At 35.0% G+C, this 20371-nt stretch overlaps 2 protein-coding genes across 2 annotated transcripts; one reads left to right on the top strand and one right to left on the bottom strand.

Annotated features, from left to right (window-relative positions):
* Positions 1-1928: 1928 nt before the first annotated feature.
* Positions 1929-3219, bottom strand: LOC110746523 (uncharacterized). The gene is made up of 3 exons (XM_021946752.2): positions 3146-3219; positions 2981-3042; positions 1929-2863 (listed from the first exon to the last, which is right to left on the bottom strand). The coding sequence occupies exons 1-3, from the start codon at positions 3183-3185 to the stop codon at positions 2402-2404; spliced, it is 564 nt and encodes a 187-aa protein (XP_021802444.1). The 5' UTR covers positions 3186-3219; the 3' UTR covers positions 1929-2401.
* Positions 3220-9959: 6740 nt separating this feature from the next.
* Positions 9960-16051, top strand: PFK5 (phosphofructokinase 5). Its single transcript, XM_021944571.2, has 13 exons — positions 9960-10487; positions 10581-10671; positions 11018-11091; positions 12038-12149; positions 12475-12570; positions 12737-12838; positions 12938-13012; positions 13369-13509; positions 13671-13787; positions 13873-13977; positions 14177-14257; positions 15264-15392; positions 15521-16051. The coding sequence occupies exons 1-13, from the start codon at positions 10183-10185 to the stop codon at positions 15686-15688; spliced, it is 1596 nt and encodes a 531-aa protein (XP_021800263.2). The 5' UTR covers positions 9960-10182; the 3' UTR covers positions 15689-16051.
* Positions 16052-20371: the final 4320 nt, after the last annotated feature.

The following is a 20371-nucleotide window of genomic DNA, read 5'->3' as shown; positions in this document are numbered from 1 at the left end:
GTACATAATTAAATCTAATTATTAATGGCCTATAAATCCTCATCTTACCCGTTTTAGACAATATGGATATAGTAGGAACAAAAAATTTAAATACAAAAAAATTAAATACAAAACTTTGAATCAACATGTCAAAGAAGGAATGTAATCTACGTGGCAAACTAGTCAAAGAACTTGTATCAACAAACAATAATTCGAGGACTAGACCCAACTATTGGTTGGATTTTTGGACCTCTATCAACTTTTCTATATTTATATCAAGAAAATAAAAAATACACATAATTAATAATTTAATTTGCGAGTTTGACGCCAACGGGGTCTAATCCAGTGAAAAAAGGCATTGAATTGTAGACCAATGGTCTCAAGTTCGAACCTTCATCGCACCCTTGTGTATGTGTGTTTAACAAGGTCTAGTCCATCATCCCTCTCAATCTCATCTCCACTCTCATTCTCATTCCCATTCTCAATTTTATTTTCCTCTATACTCTAGCACAAAAAATGAAAACTAAAGACTAAAATTGAAAAGGAATTTTCACGGGGCCTTTAATTTATGAAAAGGAATTAATAATTCATTTACTGTTTTGACTTGGTTGATTAATAGGTAGAATTCTATAGCGAGGACCTTATCTAAAGTCCTTAGATGAGACCCTATCTCTTAACCGTTGAATCAAATTAATTAGTCGTTGAATTAAATTGATTAGGTTGATCCAACAGTTAAGAGATAGGTCTTCATACTATAGAATGATTGATTAATAGTGCCTATCTTTGTGGACCATTTTAATGACAGATCCTTTAATAAATTCAACTTCACTCAATTCAACTCAAAGCGGGGGTGGATCCAGGATCTTAAAATGGGGTGGGCTAAATTTACCTTATATACGCACCAAAGAGTAGAACATAAAGGTGCAGCTACTGTAGTGTACCAATTCGTTCTTTTATTTATTTAATTTTTTTTTTCACTTAAAGGGATTATGTGTGAAGAAGTTTATCAGTGAAAGGAAAATTAGCAATAGACTATTCATAATATATATATATATATATATATATATATATAAAGAAGGTGGCAGTAGGCTAAAAAAGGAGCATTTTTGCTCACCACTTTAACCATAGGTGTACCCTCACCACCATCCTCAATGCTTGACACATGTCCATAGGTATAATCATGATTCCATAAATACAAAGCAAAAGTTAACTATGGTTATGTCTATGGACACGTGTCAAGCATTGAGGATGGTGGTGAGGGTACACTTATGGTTAAAGTGGTGAGCAAAAATGCACCCTGCTAAAAAAGAAATAACAAGACGGAAATACTTTTCATTTTAGAGAGAACTTTATAGAGATGTCCTACACAAGAATGTCCTGAAATAGTCAAAGAGAATTCAATTCATTAGTTTGTCTCATCTTCTTTTCCTTGAGTGTATTGTTGGATGAGTGATAAACCTGTGCGTCTTTGAATGTGAGCGTGGCATGATTGTCATTAATAAGCATGAGTAGGCTAAATTAAATTTTAGGCTGATAAAATAACAACTCACCTAGGATATAGCCCAGGTTAGTCCCTTCTAGGGACCGTCCTTGCGTGGAAGCCTATCAAAGCACGCCAGCATTCCACCAAAATTATGGAGTTCATGTATTTATGTGAATGTGAGACAACCCACTAGGGCCACTACTCACTCATGCACACAAAATATTGCTGGGCCACAGCCACAGGCCCTTCATAAAACCTTCACGAATTGATGCCTTCTTGGTGTGAAAATAAGTAGGTCAAATAATATCAACTAGGTTGGTATGATGATCAGTAAATATTGGAAGATATCTTTATCCTCATTTATAAAACAAAAATGTATTTCAAAATATTAAAAATCTTATGGGTTGGGATGAAGATATGGCTTGAATAAGCTGGGTTGAGAGCTATAATTAGAAGGGAGGAAAAATATTAAGTCGGCTAAAAACTGACTAGTCCACCACTATATTATGCATACAATGAATCTATGAATGAATACTCTTGACCACTAGAATTACGAACATCCATTTACTCCTCTCATTGCTTCTCTATCTTCAATTAAAAACAAAAGCAAAGTAGTTTACATTACAAATTTTCTTTTCCTTTTTTTGTTTGTTTTTGTTTTGGAAATTGAGTTTACATAACAAGTAACAGGCCCTTAGAAACACTACAACACAACTAATGTTTTCATATCTCCAAAACATTCCACAACTTATTTATATGTCTTATAAAAAAATCACATATCTCATCAGCACTTCCCAACAGCACTGAAATTATTGTCATGTCAAAGAAACCTCAAGACCCTTAACAAACCAAAACAATCTCTAACTTTCCATCCCAGTTGAGAGAAGCTGTTATCAGTTCAGTACCTACATGCTTTCTTTGTCAAGACCCTTCACAAGTTCATGTGGGCTTCCATTGTTTCTTTGTGAAGGCTACAGGGCCAACATTTGACCTCAGAGTTTTGGCCCAATCAAACTTCTTGGAATTTCTAGCCATCTTCACAAATGGTTGCACATAATTTTCTGATCTTGAACCAGACCAATTAGGACCACTACCCTTTTGATCAGGAGGTGCTGGTTTCTTGGTCTCTTTTATTTCAATCTTGGTTCCTCCTTCCATTTTGATGTTTATATTCACCTCACAAAATGCTTTCTCCATCTTTCTTTCATCTCTAGCAGCAAGAGCAGCAGCATAACTTGATCTTCTTTCCTTTTGGTGTTGATAAAGCCTGTGCAATCTGAGAGCAAGATGGCAGATTCCATCTTTGATTTCTTCCTCTAAGTCTCTCTCTATATCCATCTCGACCTCACTCCGAATCTTCAGCTCTTCTTCTGGGATAAAGGCCCCAGGCTTTTCATTTAACTATACCATAACACAACTACATTACTACATGATGAAATTAAACAATGTACTCAAATTTAACTAGAATAAACGAATTCAATAACAAATAATAAGGGGGATTAGTTCTTTATGTGTCACCAGCCAAGCACCGGTGCTGTTGATTAAATTCGTGGCCTCGTTCGACCGCAACGTTGAAAAATCTGCAAAACCCACAAAAGGGTCACCGAAGTCGGATAAATCCACAAGAAGAGCACATGAAAAACGAAGAATTTGACAGCCAAATAGCATGGAAATCAAAGGAACCTATAAAATCTGAATTGTTGCATTTTCCTTGCTGGTCCATACTTTGTACTTTGTGTCTTGTGCTATTTTACATGTCTTCTTGTGCTTGAAATCAACCCATTTTAAACCCTAGCAGAGCGATTAGGACTGCTGTGAATGGGACCTGTGGTTTAGATATTTGTGGTTGGAATGAAGACGACATAAGTTGGGTTCCCTTAGTGAGAAATGGCCGTTAGAGACCTTATTTTGGCGCCAAATATCTCAGCCCAGATTAAAAATTACTGGAAGGTAATTTGGTTTTGTTGGGGAATAAGAAAAGAGAGATTGTTTCTCAAAATAAAAAACTGCTTAACTTGGAAGGAATCAAATGTTTGGGTTGGTCTTGAAGCATAATCAACACACACACACATGACGGGCCTATGGATAGTAACCCTTCCCTTGGGCTGATGTAAAGGTTTTTCAGTTGAAGTGCCTATGAATATTGCGAAATACTAATTCACTTTTTTTTTCTCTTCATAATATCACTGTTTAAGATACTTATATTGATAGACTTTGAATCTAAACCATTAATTAAGTTGATTATTGTGTAATTATATTCTTAACAACTCATTAACAGTGCGGTAGCTCGGCTCTATTTGGGCAATGGTGTTGATGATGTGATGGTTTTGTATGTTTATGGCTTCTAATGAGCCGATATTTCTGTTTCAATTTCTTTGGCTCATTGTTTCTGGCCACTGTGCTATCATTTTTCTGGGGTGAATTTGCTGCTCAACTTTCTGTAATTGCCCTATCTTTATGAAATGAACCTTCCTTTTTGTCGCTAAAAAACCTAGAACCGTGGACAAAAAAATAACTCATGTATAAGAGATAACTCATCCCTCCCATACCTCTTCAAGAGGCATAAGTTGAACTTGAGATCCAAATGTAGTCAAGCAATTTTAGTGTGAGAAACTTGTAAAGAAAAACAAATGATGGAGTTAATTAACCATGCCAATCTTAGACGAGTAAGATTGGCAGCAAAACAACTTAAATTGGGGGGAGAGATATCTTTTAGCAAAATTAGAATTTTAACAATTGCATATGTGTTTGCATGAATAAAAGTCGAGCATATTCAAGAAATTGTGTTTCCTTATGTCCTAATGCTATCTATAATATTTTCAAGATAAACTTACATGTAATCATAATTTAAATGAAGTTATGTTTATATACTTATGGCTTTGATAGTGACGAAGAGGGTGATGGATCCAAGTAACAAAAGTAATATTGGCTCTAAATTTTTTTTTATAAAAAGTTTGAACTCAAATTAAGTGGTAATTTGGTTGTGTTGGGGAATGAGAAAAGAGAGATTGTTTCTCAAAATAAAAAACTGCTTTACTTGGAAGGAATCAAATGTTGGGTTGGTCTTGAAGCATAATCAACCCACACACATGACGGGCCTATAGATAGTAACCCTTCCTTTGGGCTGATGTAAGTTGAAGTGCCTATGAATGAATTTGCAAAATACTAATCTCCGTTTAAGATACTTATATTGACAGACTATGAATCTGAACCATTCGAATAAAAACAAAATGAATCCGAACCATTAATTAAGTTGATTATTGTGTAATTATATTCTTAACTCATTAACATACACACAAAAATACTTACTTTTATCTGCATATTAATGTGATTAGAATCAACATATCCACAAGTATAGGTGCTATGGTTGCAAATTTTGGCACCTCTAGGGTTGATTTAGCAAGAGCTTCACCAAGGAGGAGACAATGATTTCGATCCTATGGTATATACCATGGTGTTGTTGTGATTGGTTGCTATTTTCTCCTTAGTGCACATGCGGACTCGGGTGTGAAGAAGAAGATGACTCTTGGAAGAATGTTCTTGTGCTGATGTGTTTTTGTTTCTAGGGGAATTTTATTCTTGGTGTAAGATCGATGGGTCTCTATGTGCAGCACTTGTGCGGAGGATGTGAGTCCCCTCCTTGTGGCCATATTGGTGCGGTCTCTAGTCCCGGGACAGTGGCTCTTTTTTGTATTTTATTTTGATTTTGTGTGGGGAAGATTTGTTATACTAGATTGTACTAGTTTTTAGTCTAATATTATATGTGCTTGTGGTACTTTATTTCTACATTTGGCCTTTTCGGCTATTGTATTCTCTGTTTTGTTTCCTTCCCATTTTTGGGGTTTTAATGAACATTAATTGACCCAAAAATATATTAGAACCGTGGACAAAAAGATAACTCGTATATAAGAGATAACTCATCCTTCCCATACCTCTTCAAGAGGCATAAGTTGAACATGAGATCCAAGGCAATTTTAGTGTGAGAAACTTGTAAAGAAAAACAAATGATGGAGTTAGTTACCCATGCCAATCTTAGAAGAGTAAGATTGGGGAGCAAAAGAACTTAAATTAGGGGGAGCGATCGGTTAGCAAATTAGAATTTTAACAATTTCATATGTGGTGGCATGTATAGTCCATCATATTCAAGAAATTATGATTCCTTACGTTCTAATGCAATCTGTCATATTTTCGGGATAAATATACATGTAATCATAATTTAAATGGAGTTATGTTTATATAATTATGGCTTTGGTAGTGACGAAGGGGGTGATGGATCCAATTAACAAATGTCTTTTAGAGGCTGATTCCAACCCTATCATCCATGGAGTCCACTCCATAAATCCTTTTTTTGTTAGGCTTACGTTTACAAGCACGCCAACCCATCTACACAATTATTTGTATGGTTGTTGTCAACTCAAATTAGTCTTATTTTTCTTTTTTAAGTTTGAATTCAAATTAATCTTATAAAAGTATTGATGGCCTCTAAACTATTAAATATAACTTAATCGAATTAACTACATTTATTTGCCTTATTATTGAATCATTTACAAAATTGATTTGGAGGTGTAAATCAAACATCATTTTCTCAAGATTTTCTTACCAACCAAACAGTTTTCGGTTGTGTTGTGTCGATATGGTATTGGCACAGCCCGTTTTAAGTCAATTCAAACCAAATATGTTTTTAAAGAGACATGGAACAAAATGGAAATCAATACGAGCTTGAGCAGTTGAGCTAAGCAGCTTTGGCATCATGTAAGAGACACCAAACAAACCCACATAGTTTGGTATTCACATGGTCAGATTGTCAACCAACGAACCCGAAGTGGGCTCTTTGGAATATTAAATGAGAGAGTAATGAGCCACCTTTTCAGAAAACAGTGGACTTTCTTCGCTTGAATATTGTATTTTTTGGAAATTCGGGTTGAATGTGGTAATTAATTAATAACCCACAAGTTATGAATTTGTCAGCTTTTTCAACTCGGGCGTGCAATGCCGAAGTATAAATAATTTTTACGGCTTGAACTGATATAATTTTTTTAACTAATAATTAAACCTTTTTGTATTTTTATTTTTTTTACCAATTGAGTGTTAATTAGATTGACTTGGACTTGGTGTGCTTCCAAATTATCCTGGACATATTTAAGCCTCATTGTACCTATGTGTGTGTAAATTTCTCTCCTTCTCTTTTTTTTTTTTTGGGTCTGAACCACGAGGTGGTCCTGGATGGGTGACTCCGTACGAGAGCAGGGATCGAACCCCTGACCTCTCTTAAGGAATAAGAGTGCCGAACCACTCACACCAACCACTTTGGTTTCTCCTTCCCTTCTTAACTATGACTAAAATCAAAGCAATAGTTAATTTGGTTTAAAAAATTTCATGTACAATGCAAATGAATACAGTTAGTTTGGGGTAAAAAATCCGGCATGATATTTGTAACTTTCTTATGACCATTCAAATGGTTACTTTAGAGCATCTCCAACCGATATGTCAAATTGCCAACATAGATATGAAATGACAAAAATTGAAGGTTAAAATTGCTCTAATTGAGTAGTTAAATTATATATGAATTTGAATGCTGGAAGAAATATGTCAAAAATAACATATCGAAAAGCTTGATGTCTAATTTTTTTAGTCGTAGACCCCGCTATTATTTACTCTCTTTTAAAACTTTATGCATCATATGTGTCCCATTTGTTTTTAAAAATATAATAAAATAATATGATATTTGGCATTTCGGGTGGAGTTACATTTTTTCCAAAGTGTCGAATTACAACCAAGGTGGTTGGTGTGAGTGGTTCGGCACTCTCATTCCTTAAGAGAGGTCAGGGGTTCGATCCCTGCTCTCGTACGGAGTCACCACTTTGGCCAACACTTTACCCCTTACGGGCCGACTCGGTGTGAGTTGGGATTAGTCTGAGTTGTGGTTAAGGCTTAAAGGTGCCACCCATAATTGGGGCCAATCCAGGACCACCTCATGGTTTAGACAAAAAAAAACAGTGTCGAATTACCACACAAGCCATCAAATTCAAATTTAACATTTTGCATTTGACATCTCATTTGAAAATGCTCTTAGAGTTTAAAGGTCGCATATTAGTATGTTGGTGTGCCTCAAAAGAGGTGTTTTAAAATTTATAAACTCGCAAGCGCACGAATCGAATATAGCATAAGCGTGTAAGAGCGAGATCGTACCCAAGGGATTGCGTGTAAAGATAGAAAACCAATTTCACCCAAGTTAATTTCAATGCCAACCTAGTTGATTCAAATGGTGATTTGTTTGTTTAAAAAGAAAATAAAATAAAGCATAAAACAAATATAGAAATGACAATAAACTGAAATTAAGATTTACATTTATGAGAAAAATAACTAAGGTATTAGGTTTCCACTTTTAACATAAACATGCAACTCTTAATAATTTGATCCACAAAATATTTTCCATTGTAGTTGTTCAAAATAATTAAAGCTCTTTTTAATTTCCTTTAGAAGTATTCTAAGCATAACTTGTACCATTGGCAACAAACTATCAAAAAATAATCTTCATCAAAATTCTATTAATCTTTAGTAATTCTCTTCTCTTTTAAAAGCATGAAAGTTTTTACTACACTATGGGAAAAACATGATTGAACCCATGAAATAGATTATCAAACATTCATCAATTAATTAAAAAGAAAACTACAAATTCCATTTGAACAAATACTACAAATTCACATTAAAACTTAAGTTTGGATCAAACTAATAAAAATTACACACTTATATTAAAAGCTAGCCTATGGAACCATGAGGTATTAGAATCCACACCATCATTCCATAAGATTCTAATTATTTATCTTTCAATTCCCATGGAGTAGCAATCTAGAAATCAATCTAATGCTTTCTCAAGATTTATCAATTAAGCTTGTAATTTAGATCATAAGTAAATTTTCCTTCCCTTCATAAGTACCAATTCTAAGCATAATATGTAAACAAAATTATTTAACTACAAAGGATCAAAGTTTCCTAAGCGTCCTATGTGAAAAAGTTCATTTGAATAACAAAATATCAAAGAAATTTGTAAATTAGAAATATAAACCAAGGATGAATTAATAGATTAATCCAAACTCTTAACTACCACAAATACATGTTATATCTCACAATACATGATAGAAGTGGTGAAAAGAAGTTTAATCTATTAATCATGTGAAGTGAAAATTATAATCATTGAACACCACAATATTTGAGAATTGAAAATAAAAACTAGATCTTTATTTAGTAATGGTGTTTCATCCAACCTCAGTTAGGTAATTTAAATAGACATAATTAATATTTAAAACAAAACAAAGAAACTAAAATACATAAATTAAATGAGAACTAGGAAAGGAAGAACAAGTTTAAAAGAGTTATTAACTCTTGGTTCTTTCCTTTCCATCATTGTTCTCTCTCTTCCTCACTCTTTCTCTCTATCTCTTGCCGTGTGTTTCTTCCTCTATATATCTATGTTTTGATCTTTGCTCAAAACTTGTATTTATAGCCAAAGAAAGGGAGTCTTGAATTATATAATAATCAAGTAGCTTACTTTTCCAAATATCTTTCTCATCTTTAGCCTACTTCCTTTACTTTGGTTTCACAAAGATCTTTGAGTCTTCTTATCAATTGCTCCACTTGCTCATCTCTCGTATCTTCTCATAAAAACTGCAGCAACTTTCCTCAAATTGTAGCTAGATAACAACTCAAGCATCATCATTCTTCTTTGCATTCATTGGTTGCAAGTAGTCAATTTGAACTTCTCCTTCATTGTTTATTCATTCTTTCTTTATTTCTTCAATGATGGAAGCTTGCATGCATGTCCTAGAGCATAGATGAAATTGATTGCTTCTTCTTTTCATTTGGCATTGGTGGAAAACACTTAATATCTACAAATAACCACTCATTAAATATAAAACAAGATTGGAAAGAAAACAATATAAATACTCTAATAGATTTACATAATACAAAAGAAAATACTAACAAATATAAATTTAAGGATAAAACTTGTATTAATTTTGTGCTCATCATATGCATTACCAATGGTATAACAAATGCAAGTTATCCCATTTTTTACTAGCTTCTACTTCAATAATGTGTTTTGACATGAGATGAGTTTTAAAATCTACCTATATTATACCCACTAATTTTTGGTCTAAGGTTACTTCTCTTTCAAAATAAAAAAATCAACCTCTAACACGTCGTAATAAGTGAAAACAGTTAAACAATAGCTAGACTTAAAGCATGCAAGTATGGACTTCACTAAAAATATGGGAGAATTTTCCAAATTTATTGAACAATAATAGGAATAACAACCTAATCACAAAGCTAAATTGCTTATAATACCACATCATACCCTTTTTTATTTTTTATTTTTTATTTTATACAAACGATATTTTATTTTAGTCTAAAAGCAAAAAAACAAAACAAAAAGCCGGCATTTTGAAAACGTTGAAAAGTGCAAGGCGGACGGTAGGTAGGCAAAGAGAGCCAAAAAAAGAAGGCTTTCTCTCCGTTTCTCCATAACCAAGGCCCTACATTCGACAGCTTGGACCAAAGCTTTTCCCAAGTCAGCTCGTACGGCATCCCTCCCTTCCCCGTTGCTTTGTATTTTCTCTTAATTTATTTACTCTCTCTCTCTCTCTCTTTGCGTCTCTCTGCAACTCTTCCAAACACTTGCATTGATTGAAACGAAGCTCTCTGCGTCTCGAAATCTCCGTTTCATGGGCACTCTCTCGCATGCTGCGATCGCCCCCAGACTCGCCGCCCTCCACCACCACCGCGCTTCCCATGGACTTTCGCATCCGAGTTCGCCGTCTCTGAGGCTGCCTACTTCCAATGGAGTTGCCAAGAAGAGCCGCGTCGTCTTCGCTCAGAGCAAGAGCCACAACCAGCACATCGATTTCAGCGATCCTGACTGGAAATCCAAGTTCCAGAGGGATTTCGAGAGGCGCTTCAACATCCCTCACATCACTGACGTCTTCCCCGACGCTGTTCCCATTCCTTCCACCTTCTGCCTCAGGATGAGGTCACTTCACTCTCTCACTCAGTTGCTTTCTTTCTTCTTTAGTTTTGAATTTTTAGTTCTGAGTGCCTGAAATTGCTTGAATTTATGTTGCAGGACTCCGGTGATAGAAGACTTTGCAGGGGGCTACCCATCGGATGAAGAGTGGCATGGTTACATAAACAACAACGACCGCGTACTTCTCAAGGTATGTATAAGTATTACTCTACTATTATTCTTGAATGAATCTCTGTTTCTACAAAATTTCGTAATCTGAACTTGTTGAACCACTATTTAGTGTACCAGTCTTTGTGATAGTCTGTTTGAGTCAATGATTGATTGATGGGTTTACTAGTCTTGAGAAATGATGCGAAACTTATTTTTTTGGGCCTTCGTTTCATTATGAGAGTACCCTTTTTTATTTTTGTTACTTACGTTGAACCCAATTGAATTGTAATAATATGATGGTTTTTTTTGTTCTTTTCTGTTATGTGGTTCCCATGTGAGCAATACTAAAGACTGTTGCTTTGTTGTTTTTTGTTCAATATTTTCAGACTATATACTATTCGTCACCTACATCTGCTGGTGCTGAATGCATTGATCCTAACTGTACGTGGGTGGAGCAATGGTAATTATTTCTCTCTACTCTCTTATAGTTGCTTGTGGATTTCCTACGTGAGCTATTCAGTGGCAATAAGTTGATGGTTTCCAGTAAGGTTATGTTTTAGTTCCTTGGAGGTTTGCCAATCAGACATAGAAACAGATCTGTTTCTGTGAGTACTAGTGGGTGGTTTGGGGACTGCGTGTGGGTTCTCTGCAAGGCCATTTTGACAGGGATTGGTGGTCCTTCTACAGGGTGAAATGTCAAGGGCATGCTTGATGTGGGTTAAATATTTTTTCTTCTCAAACTTTGTTTTGTTTTTGTTTCTGTTGTGGGCGGCAGGGGGTTGAGAGGTAATGGAGATATTTACTAGGATCAAGCTGTCAGTAGAGAGTGATGCTGGAGGGTTGAGAGATAATGGATATATTTACTAGGATCGAGCTGTCAGTAGAGAGAGATTGTGGAAGACTTGTAGAGTGGAGTGGGACTGTGGGAGTGAGAGAGAAGATGATGACTACCAATTAAAATGAATCGTTTGAACTTCAAAGTTTAGACACATGAACTACTTCAAGGAGTGATCCATTGGAATGGCTGTTATCTTGCTCATGTTGCCATGTGTCTTTAGAGGATTTTGAAGCAATTGACGTTATTTTCTTCAATAACGCCTCAATCGACGAGTTAACTGAATGTAGTACTCTTCTTTTTCTACTTTCTTTTAGTGTTCATTAGCTGATAGTCATATCAATTTGCTATATATAATATTCAGCAGGGAGCACACATGTTTCTATGCTTTTCAAAATTTTCTACATTTGGGCTATGATAGGTCTTGAAAGAATTGCAAATTGAATGTAATCATATCATATTAACTCCTTAGGGATCTCTTCTTACGACATGTTGTATTAACTCCTTATGCAATACTGGCTTTTCATTTGGATGACTGATTTCTGATGAATATGGTATTGAAAATTTCCAGGGTTCATCGTGCTGGGCCTCGAGAAAAAATATATTTTAAACCGGAAGAAGTGAAAGCAGCAATTGTAACATGCGGAGGGCTATGCCCTGGTCTTAATGACGTCATCAGACAGGTCAGTTTCATCAAACAGTAATTGTACCTGTATTTTTCTTGTGGTTTTTATCAGAACTGGCCCTGAAGTACTATTTGATGAAATTGGTATATTTAATAATTCATATGATGTATTATAAATTGTAGTTCTTAAATTGCTGATAAAACATGTTTTCCGTTCCCACATTGAAATCAAACACGTGATATGGATGGCCCTGAAGTACTCCTTAACCAAACACATGATCGGAGCTTAGAATCTTCCGTAATTGTTTTCCTTATAAGCTCCTTAAGTATTCATACTTAAGACGTATTGTATTTAACATACTTGAATCATATATGTTCTACAGATTGTCATTACACTTGAAATATATGGGGTAAAAAAGATTGTGGGGATTCCTTATGGTTACCGCGGATTTTCTGACAAAGAATTAGCTGAAATGCCAGTAAGTTGTTTTTTTCCTTGCAAGTAGACGTCTAGTATGAACCATTCAATCAACATATTTTCTTGCAGCCTTGCTATGCTTCTACGATAAATATATGTTTCCTCGTTTACAACAAGAATACATTTATGTTGTAGACTAATGTGTTGAAACCGGATTTGATTATTAGCTATCAAGGAAAGTGGTTCAAAATGTTCATCTTTCTGGAGGAAGCTTGTTAGGAGTTTCACGTGGAGGTCCCAGTGTTAGTGAAATGGTGGACAGGTTGGAGGTGATTATCTGAAAAGCTTCTTTTGAGAAAATTGGTAATAGTGGTCCATCATGATTCCTAGAAGATTTTATGATATATGTATTTGCTTGTTGGTATCAGGAAAGAGGAATCAATATGCTTTTTGTTTTGGGTGGAAATGGCACACATGCTGGAGCTGACGCTATACACACTGAGGTTGGTAAGCTTGAGGATCTGTACTGACCTGGTGCACCATGTCATATGTGGGATCTGGTATTTATTAATTTAAAAATAATAATTTTCTAACATTGCGCTCACAGGACCTGCATAAGATATTAGTTTGGGATAGTCTGTCTGATAATTTACTTTGTTATTAAAACGTCTTAGCCAATGCTGGTAGAGGTTGGGAAAGATGTACTGGAATATTAACATAAATTCTGTGGAGGGATTTTATTGGGTCCCAACTTGTGACAATCTTATAGTCTTTGTAAGTTTGAATGCTTGGTTCTTTCGTTTGCCTTAATCTTCTTAAGTTCTAATTTATTTGTTGTGTTTTCCTATTTTTCTTATAGTGCCGTAAAAGACGGTTAAGAGTGGCTGTAGTTGGTGTGCCAAAAACCATAGACAACGATATTTTGCTAATGGACAAAACTTTTGGTTTTGATACGGCTGTTGAAGAAGCACAACGGGCAATAAGTTCAGCATATATTGAGGTAGAAATGAGTTATGATACTTGTTGTTTCGTATGTTACTTATTCAATATCATTTTTACTGCTCATGCATGGATTTATGTTCATGTAAGGCTTCTGCTCAATTTTTTCCTGGCAGTGATGTCTACATGATAAGCTGATCTTTCTTCTGAATCTTGTAATAGGCACATAGTGCTTACCATGGTGTTGGCATTGTGAAACTGATGGGTCGTAGCAGTGGATTCATAGCAATGCACGCATCCCTGTCTAGTGGACAAATTGACATATGTTTGATACCTGAGGTACTTAGACTGCACTGATGCTATTGATATATGCTATTTACATATTTTTCCAAACACTGATGCTAGTCATATATTTGCATCCAAGGTACCTTTTCAAATGCACGGTCCTCATGGTATTTTGCACCATCTGAAATACCTAATTCAAACAAAGGGATCAGCTGTGGTCTGTGTAGCAGAGGGAGCAGGGCAGGTGAGTCAGAGTCATAACTTCAAGTCTTGTTTTGGCTTGTAGGTGAATGTATATTTAACTCATAAGGATAATGATAATTTCTTCCCTTTGGATTCCATGTGTAAATCATGCAAACTAATTTTTCTATTATTTTTATGGTTGATGCTTTTCTTATCTACCAAGTGAAATTGCTGAGTGCTGTAGGCTTATTTTTATGCAGAATTTACTACAGAAAACCAATGCTACTGATGCATCTGGAAATGTTGTATTTGGGGATATTGGCGTACATATTCAGCAAGAGGTTGGTGATTGTGTTTTAAGGCTATGATGATTTCCATTGCATATGAGAACTTCCAACTCAATTTTAGACTTGTACCATGCTGTCAGGCTTTTTCTTTTTCTCAGTAAGTGCTTCACAGATTTATCGTGTGTGCAATGATTGAGTTAAGGTTTATGCATTAAATAATTGAGAAGATTCCATCATCATTTGACGAGACAATAGTCAATGTGCCGTTTTGCAGGAAATTTGGATAGGGTTATACTATTTAGACTTAACTTTGCTTAAGACTCTCATCAAACAATGACGAAACTCTGCTTGTCGACTCGCCTTAATATTACCAACCATGTTCCACCACTATATTAGACAGGGTGCACAAATTCTCTTTCCTATTTTGTGTACTCCATCTTTCCCTATGTCTGGGAAAGGGAGCCGTATGTTCGATTCAAGTCTCATACCGTAGTCCTGTATCACTAGGGTTCTTTCAGCCATGTTGACAGCCCTGCCCATGTTCAATGGGGTTGAAGATGCAAATTGCTCTTTTGGATTTATTTGAACAATCCTTCAAGCCGTGCATATATTTGTTGGAGTTGACATGTTTTGGGCTTGACAATAAACATAGGCAGTGGTGAGGTGCGAACTACATTCAGATACTGTTAACAAAGTTCTGCAATAGAGATGCATGATGTTAATATGGAAGCCCATGAGGTTTATCAGTTTATATGCTTAAATCTCTTACTCTCGCGAGTCTGAACATGCTTGGTCACCAACACACAACATGTTTATCTTACTCATGGTGGTGATCTTGAGTCACATTAGGACTTTTAATATGCTTGTGTACCAGCCAATAAACTCTTGTCTTCTTGAGTCTTGATCCTACTTTTGTTAGTCATAAAAATTAACAGTTTTTGTTTCTCTTCATATGAATTATCTGACATTCTGATAATTCAATTCCTCTGATTTAATTGTTCGGTTCATTATTTGGTTGAAACATTTGTGGTGTCTATAACCATCTACAATCATCTGCCAGACAAAAAAATATTTTAAAGAAGCCGGTGTTCCTGTTGATGTGAAGTATATAGACCCCACATACATGATCCGTGCATGTCGTGCAAATGCATCAGATGGAATTCTTTGTGCTGTGCTAGGACAAAATGCTGTGAGTCTCTCTCTTTCTCTCCAACACCCACACTTACACACACACACACACAAACAAATAAGTACAAGACCTTATTTTTTTGGTGTCTCCTCTGAACTACATTCAATACGCATGCATGGCTACAACAGGTTCATGGTGCATTCGCTGGGTATAGTGGAATCACAGTCGGCACATGCAACACTCATTATGTATACCTTCCAATTCCTGAGGTCATTTCTCATCCCAGGCTGATAGATCCTAACAGCCGAATGTGGCATCGTTGCTTGACTTCCACAGGCCAGCCAGACTTTGTCTAATTATGTAGGCCTTATTAGCCTCAGTTTTGAGAAGTATAAGTTTCGAAGAGTAAGTTACAGGCAAAAATAATAATAACCAGCGTTAGAAGGAATCTGGTTTGCTCAGGCATGCTGCAGAAGAATAATACAAAAGGATGAAGACATCCCTCCACTAAATTTGTTTAGTGTATAGCATAACTGCTTCAGATCCTCTTAATTATTTTGAAAGTTAAATTAAGCCAAGCAATTGGTGCTTTGGTTTATAATATTTCTGTACATCATTTGTTGTATCCTAGAAATCTGAATGTGGTTACTGATAAGATGAACCAGAGCAACCACACTGGGTTCATATATATAATCTAGTTTCAAAACTTGGGATGCCTATATTGACAAGTCTTCAAGTAGAGTTTTAGTAGCTACCTTCCCTAATCTTGTCTATTTCTAATAGTTTTGTGCTCATTCAACATCATGTTACATCTCTCTTCTTCGTTCGCAGTACTAAGACTGGTGTTGATGGGATTTACAAACAAAGATTCATTGAATATTATAAGTTAATTCTATGCTGTTGCTCTGGTCAAAAGAAAAATGTGCCTCAGCTGCTTTAGAAATGTGCAATTCAAACATTAGCTTATAACTTGGTCCTAGCTGGCTGATGATACCAAATCAATGTGAAATGGACTTGTTTCAATCTGAGGATGAGAAGATCCCCTTCCTGTCTCTGCCTTTGCATAAAAGTTTTGCTAAAATGAGGCATAAACAGAGTTTGAACAGTTGATTTTGCAGAAAAAGAAATAATTGTAGATTAAAAAACAGGCATAAAAATTTGATATGACATTCATGGTGCAGAGTGTAAGTTGTCTATTTGTAAATTATTCAAATTTATGAAACACTGCCAACAGGGTCTAGCCTAGTGGAAAAAGATCGAAACTTCATGACACCTTGATAATGCGTGTGTGAGAGAAATTCTCATCCCCTTGTAGTTTAGACTATTACTTGTATTCAAAAAAATTATGAAAAACTATTTGTGCAAGAATCACATCCCCAAACAAAATGCACCTTTCAGCCGAAAACAGAAAACAAACAAAGGCACAATGGAAAATGAGAAACCTTTCTCTCTCTTGTACAGTTGTATTACATCTTCTAAGCCCTCATGGGTGAAACTGTAACTTCAAGTAAGGAGGTTACTTTTACTTTGACATTAATAAATATTATTACCGTCCAGAGAAGGTATGGACAAGTAAAAAGGGCTGTGATTCTTCTGAGCCTCTGACCAAACCTCACCTCCTCCCACTTACAGTTTCCTTCACGCACTCTCACAAAAGTGTTAGCTCTCGGTTTTGCTCCCTCTGCTTCCCCTACCCTGCTACATTAATTAAATTATATATATTCTTTCTTGGTATCGGTAACACCAATTTCTCGTCCAGTCAACTTTCATTTTCTCGGTCAAACGAAACTCAATTTCCCATTGCCAAACTTCTACAACTCCAAAGCATGTTCAATGGTATGGCCAACTGTCAGTGCCAGGCTTGCTAGAATTGCCTCTTCTTCAATAATACTCTGTGTGTCATTTCTATGCCCATGTTTTCGGTGTTGTTTCTGATTATTGTGCTTGTGGAAAAAACGACTTTAGCCCAACGTTAGAGTATTCAAGGTTTACATAATTACATTACAAAGAGTTAAAATAGAAGTATGAACCGATGTAGGGTTTTAATATAAGTGCAATTTCAATACAGAAAAACATACATAGATCGAATATGAACTTGTATCACTCTTGGAAAAGAAGTCGATCGAAAAACAAAATATTAACATGCCCCCACAAATACGCAACATAGCAACTGAATTTGTTCATTACTACATGTCTCAAAGATAACTTAAATATGAATACACTGTTGAATAACCCTATAACGAGTAAGTGCACTTTTCTTACAATAATAACATCCTTAATATAATTCTATGCATAAACTATTAAATTAATATACGAGCGATATTAGAGAATGAGAAATTTGAATACAACCGGTGTTAAATTATGATATATTTGGTATTTGAGTGAACCATCCAAAATAAAGAGAAGATTACAGCATTCGAGATTGTCGCATAGATGACACAAGAGAAGATATACAAAATGAGATGTGCAATGATATATGAGAGAGGGAATGGAGCACTTGAATTTCTGTGTTATCAGTCAACAAGGTCCCCTGCAGAGCTGAACCTCTACCAACCTGAACCCAGTTTTGCAGTCACTGACCTCTGGCCCCGCAACCACACATGCACACATCAGACACTTGAGAGAGAGAGAGAGAGAGAGATAGAGAATTGTAAGTAAGTATGGTCTTCAAACTGACGTGGCCAAATAATTTGACAAATGGGATGGGACTGGGATTTGTTTAATAATTTCAAGAAATGTGGGTTTGTTGCTACTTCTTCTGCTGCTGCTGGTTCGTCTCATATGCCATGCATATGTGATATTGGGATCCTTGATATCTTGATGTATAGCACACTGTCGCTCTGTCGTTACAAGTGCTTTAATTTTAATATACTTTTTTGTTGTTGTTCTTTTTGGTAAATAACTTTATAACAACACTATTTGACCATGCTTAGCTGTTGCTATTGCTAATTAAACCAGTCAATGTAACTCATTATAATTTATAATCCTTCTTCTTTGTTTATATAAGTGAGTGCCTCGTTGTAAGATGCTTTCATGCTTTGGAAAAAAAAAACTATCAAACAAAATTGTATGTAATTAAACTTATTACGTTTGTTTTACTTAGATAGTTAGATGGGTTTGCTAAGCTCATGATAAAAATTGTAAATGGTTGGATCAATCACCTTCTAACACACCTACCATCTTCAAATCATCTGCAAAACTAATTAATTAGAGAATGAGTTTGTTTATGATGTAATCACCTGAATTTGTCGGGTAAGAAACCTTACTTTTTGTTCTTTAATGAGTCTAGCCACAAGCAACTATTTAGATATCGAACTCATCACAAATGTATATCGTCTTTGTTATTCACATTGGTCAACACTATTCTAAATTCTAACCAAGTGGAGACAAATACACTAGACTAAAGGTTAGTCGGTGTTTGTTGCATATACTTAACTGAACCTTCAAAGTTTAATTTAAAATAATCAAACAAGGGAGGTTTCCATGTAATCAAATTTTCCTTAGTTCTACCCTTTTTTAACTCTTTGCTTAACACTATTATTCGCATTTCAAAAATCAATTAAAGTAACCTTTATTTAAGAAACTAAATTATTAGTAAAATGTTGAGAATTATCAAAAATTAATATAGCATCCCGTATTTTCCACACAAAAAAAGTGAAAAAGATTTCCAAATCTAAAGAAGACCCATTAGTGATAATCCAATGGATAATATCAGTATTTAAGTTGGGATGAAATTTAATAAAATTTCGTAAATGATTCCAAAGATTCAACACACAAGGACAATCTCAAAATAGATAAGACACGAATTTCGATTATGTATCACAAAGAACACACGAAGAGGGAATCAAAGAAAAATGACATAACATTCCCCTAGTATTAAGTCCATGTTGTGACAATAGCGAAGTAAAGATTTTATTTTGTTACCCAAAAAAAAAAAAAGTAAAGATTTTATTTTTATGCGGTAATTTTAATTTCCAAATTCTAATTTTATCCAAATTAGTTTGAACAAAATGTTGTTGTGTTTGAGTAGATGTTTTAACTGGAAAAAAAAAAATTTACCATTTGGGCAAAGGCCACATATAAGAATCCTTGATATGGATCCTAATTCTCCGCATTTAGCATCAATGCATTTAAAAGACCTTAATCGTTAAATTAATCTAATGAATTTTGATTTGTCCACATCAGAATAATTGTATTAGACTAAAACTCACCCTATCCTTGCGAATGGCTTGTTGTAGCTTAAGTGGTTAAAGAGCAATTATCTCTACACTCGATGTCCTAAATTCGATTCCTCCTACGCCAATATTGTTTGTATAAAAAATATAAAAATATATATAAAAAAACTCACCCAATCCTTTTAGTCTGATACCAAGGTGGAAATTGTGAGTTTCATTCTAATACAACTATGCTGATGTGGAGTCATAAAAATCTATTGGATTAATTTTAGGGAGTTTCACTAAAACACCCAAAATAGGGGCTGAAATTATAAAAAAACCCAACACCCAAAACACTTTATAAACACACCCAAAACCCATCATTACACACACTCAAAACTCATTTATAAACACACCCAAAAAATATACAATTGTTGATTTTGGGGTTGATTTTGGGTGTGTTTCTATGTTTAAATAGTGTGTGGGTTTTTTTATAAATACATGTCTAGGATTGGGTTTATTTATAATAATCTATTAATTTTAAGGGTTAAGATCTTTTTAAATGTGTATAAATACATTGATGCTAAATGAGTGTTGTTATTTCCACCTCTTGTCTTATTATATCCTACACACCTTATTTTCAAAAAATTTAAGACAAATGTACCCCTTTGTAAAATGATTTCTAAGGACTTAGGGGAAAAACCTCAACTCACGTAACCCACCTACTCTACCGTTTGACAAAAAGAAAAAAAGAAAAAGAAAAAGCAAACGGCTCCTCAGTTGCTAAAGCATTTATCCAGTCCGTCAAACACAACTCGATCCCATCCAATTCATATCTCAACTACTAATGATTAGCAAAGAGAATTTGCTTGAACTAATAAGTAA

This window comes from Prunus avium, chromosome 6 (genome assembly GCF_965620075.1).
Source record: "Prunus avium chromosome 6, drPruAviu1.hap1.1, whole genome shotgun sequence".
NCBI classification, from domain to species: domain Eukaryota; kingdom Viridiplantae; phylum Streptophyta; class Magnoliopsida; order Rosales; family Rosaceae; genus Prunus; species Prunus avium.
The sequence above is the reverse complement of the archived record's forward strand: the minus strand, read 5'-3'. Positions and strand labels throughout refer to the sequence as shown.

Bases quoted from the DNA above. Each gene is read 5' to 3' on its own strand.
- LOC110746523 (XM_021946752.2), bottom strand. From the start codon at position 3,185: ATGGACCAGCAAGGAAAATGCAACAATTCAGATTTTATAG. The intron at 3,043-3,145 runs GTTCCTTTGATT...TGGGTTTTGCAG, and splicing joins CAACAATTCAGATTTTATAG to ATTTTTCAACGTTGCGGTCG. The intron at 2,864-2,980 runs GTGACACATAAA...GTTATGGTATAG, and splicing joins ACAGCACCGGTGCTTGGCTG to TTAAATGAAAAGCCTGGGGC.
- PFK5 (XM_021944571.2), top strand. From the start codon at position 10,183: ATGGGCACTCTCTCGCATGCTGCGATCGCCCCCAGACTCGCCGCCCTC. The intron at 10,672-11,017 runs GTATGTATAAGT...CAATATTTTCAG, and splicing joins ACGACCGCGTACTTCTCAAG to ACTATATACTATTCGTCACC. The intron at 12,150-12,474 runs GTCAGTTTCATC...TATGTTCTACAG, and splicing joins TTAATGACGTCATCAGACAG to ATTGTCATTACACTTGAAAT.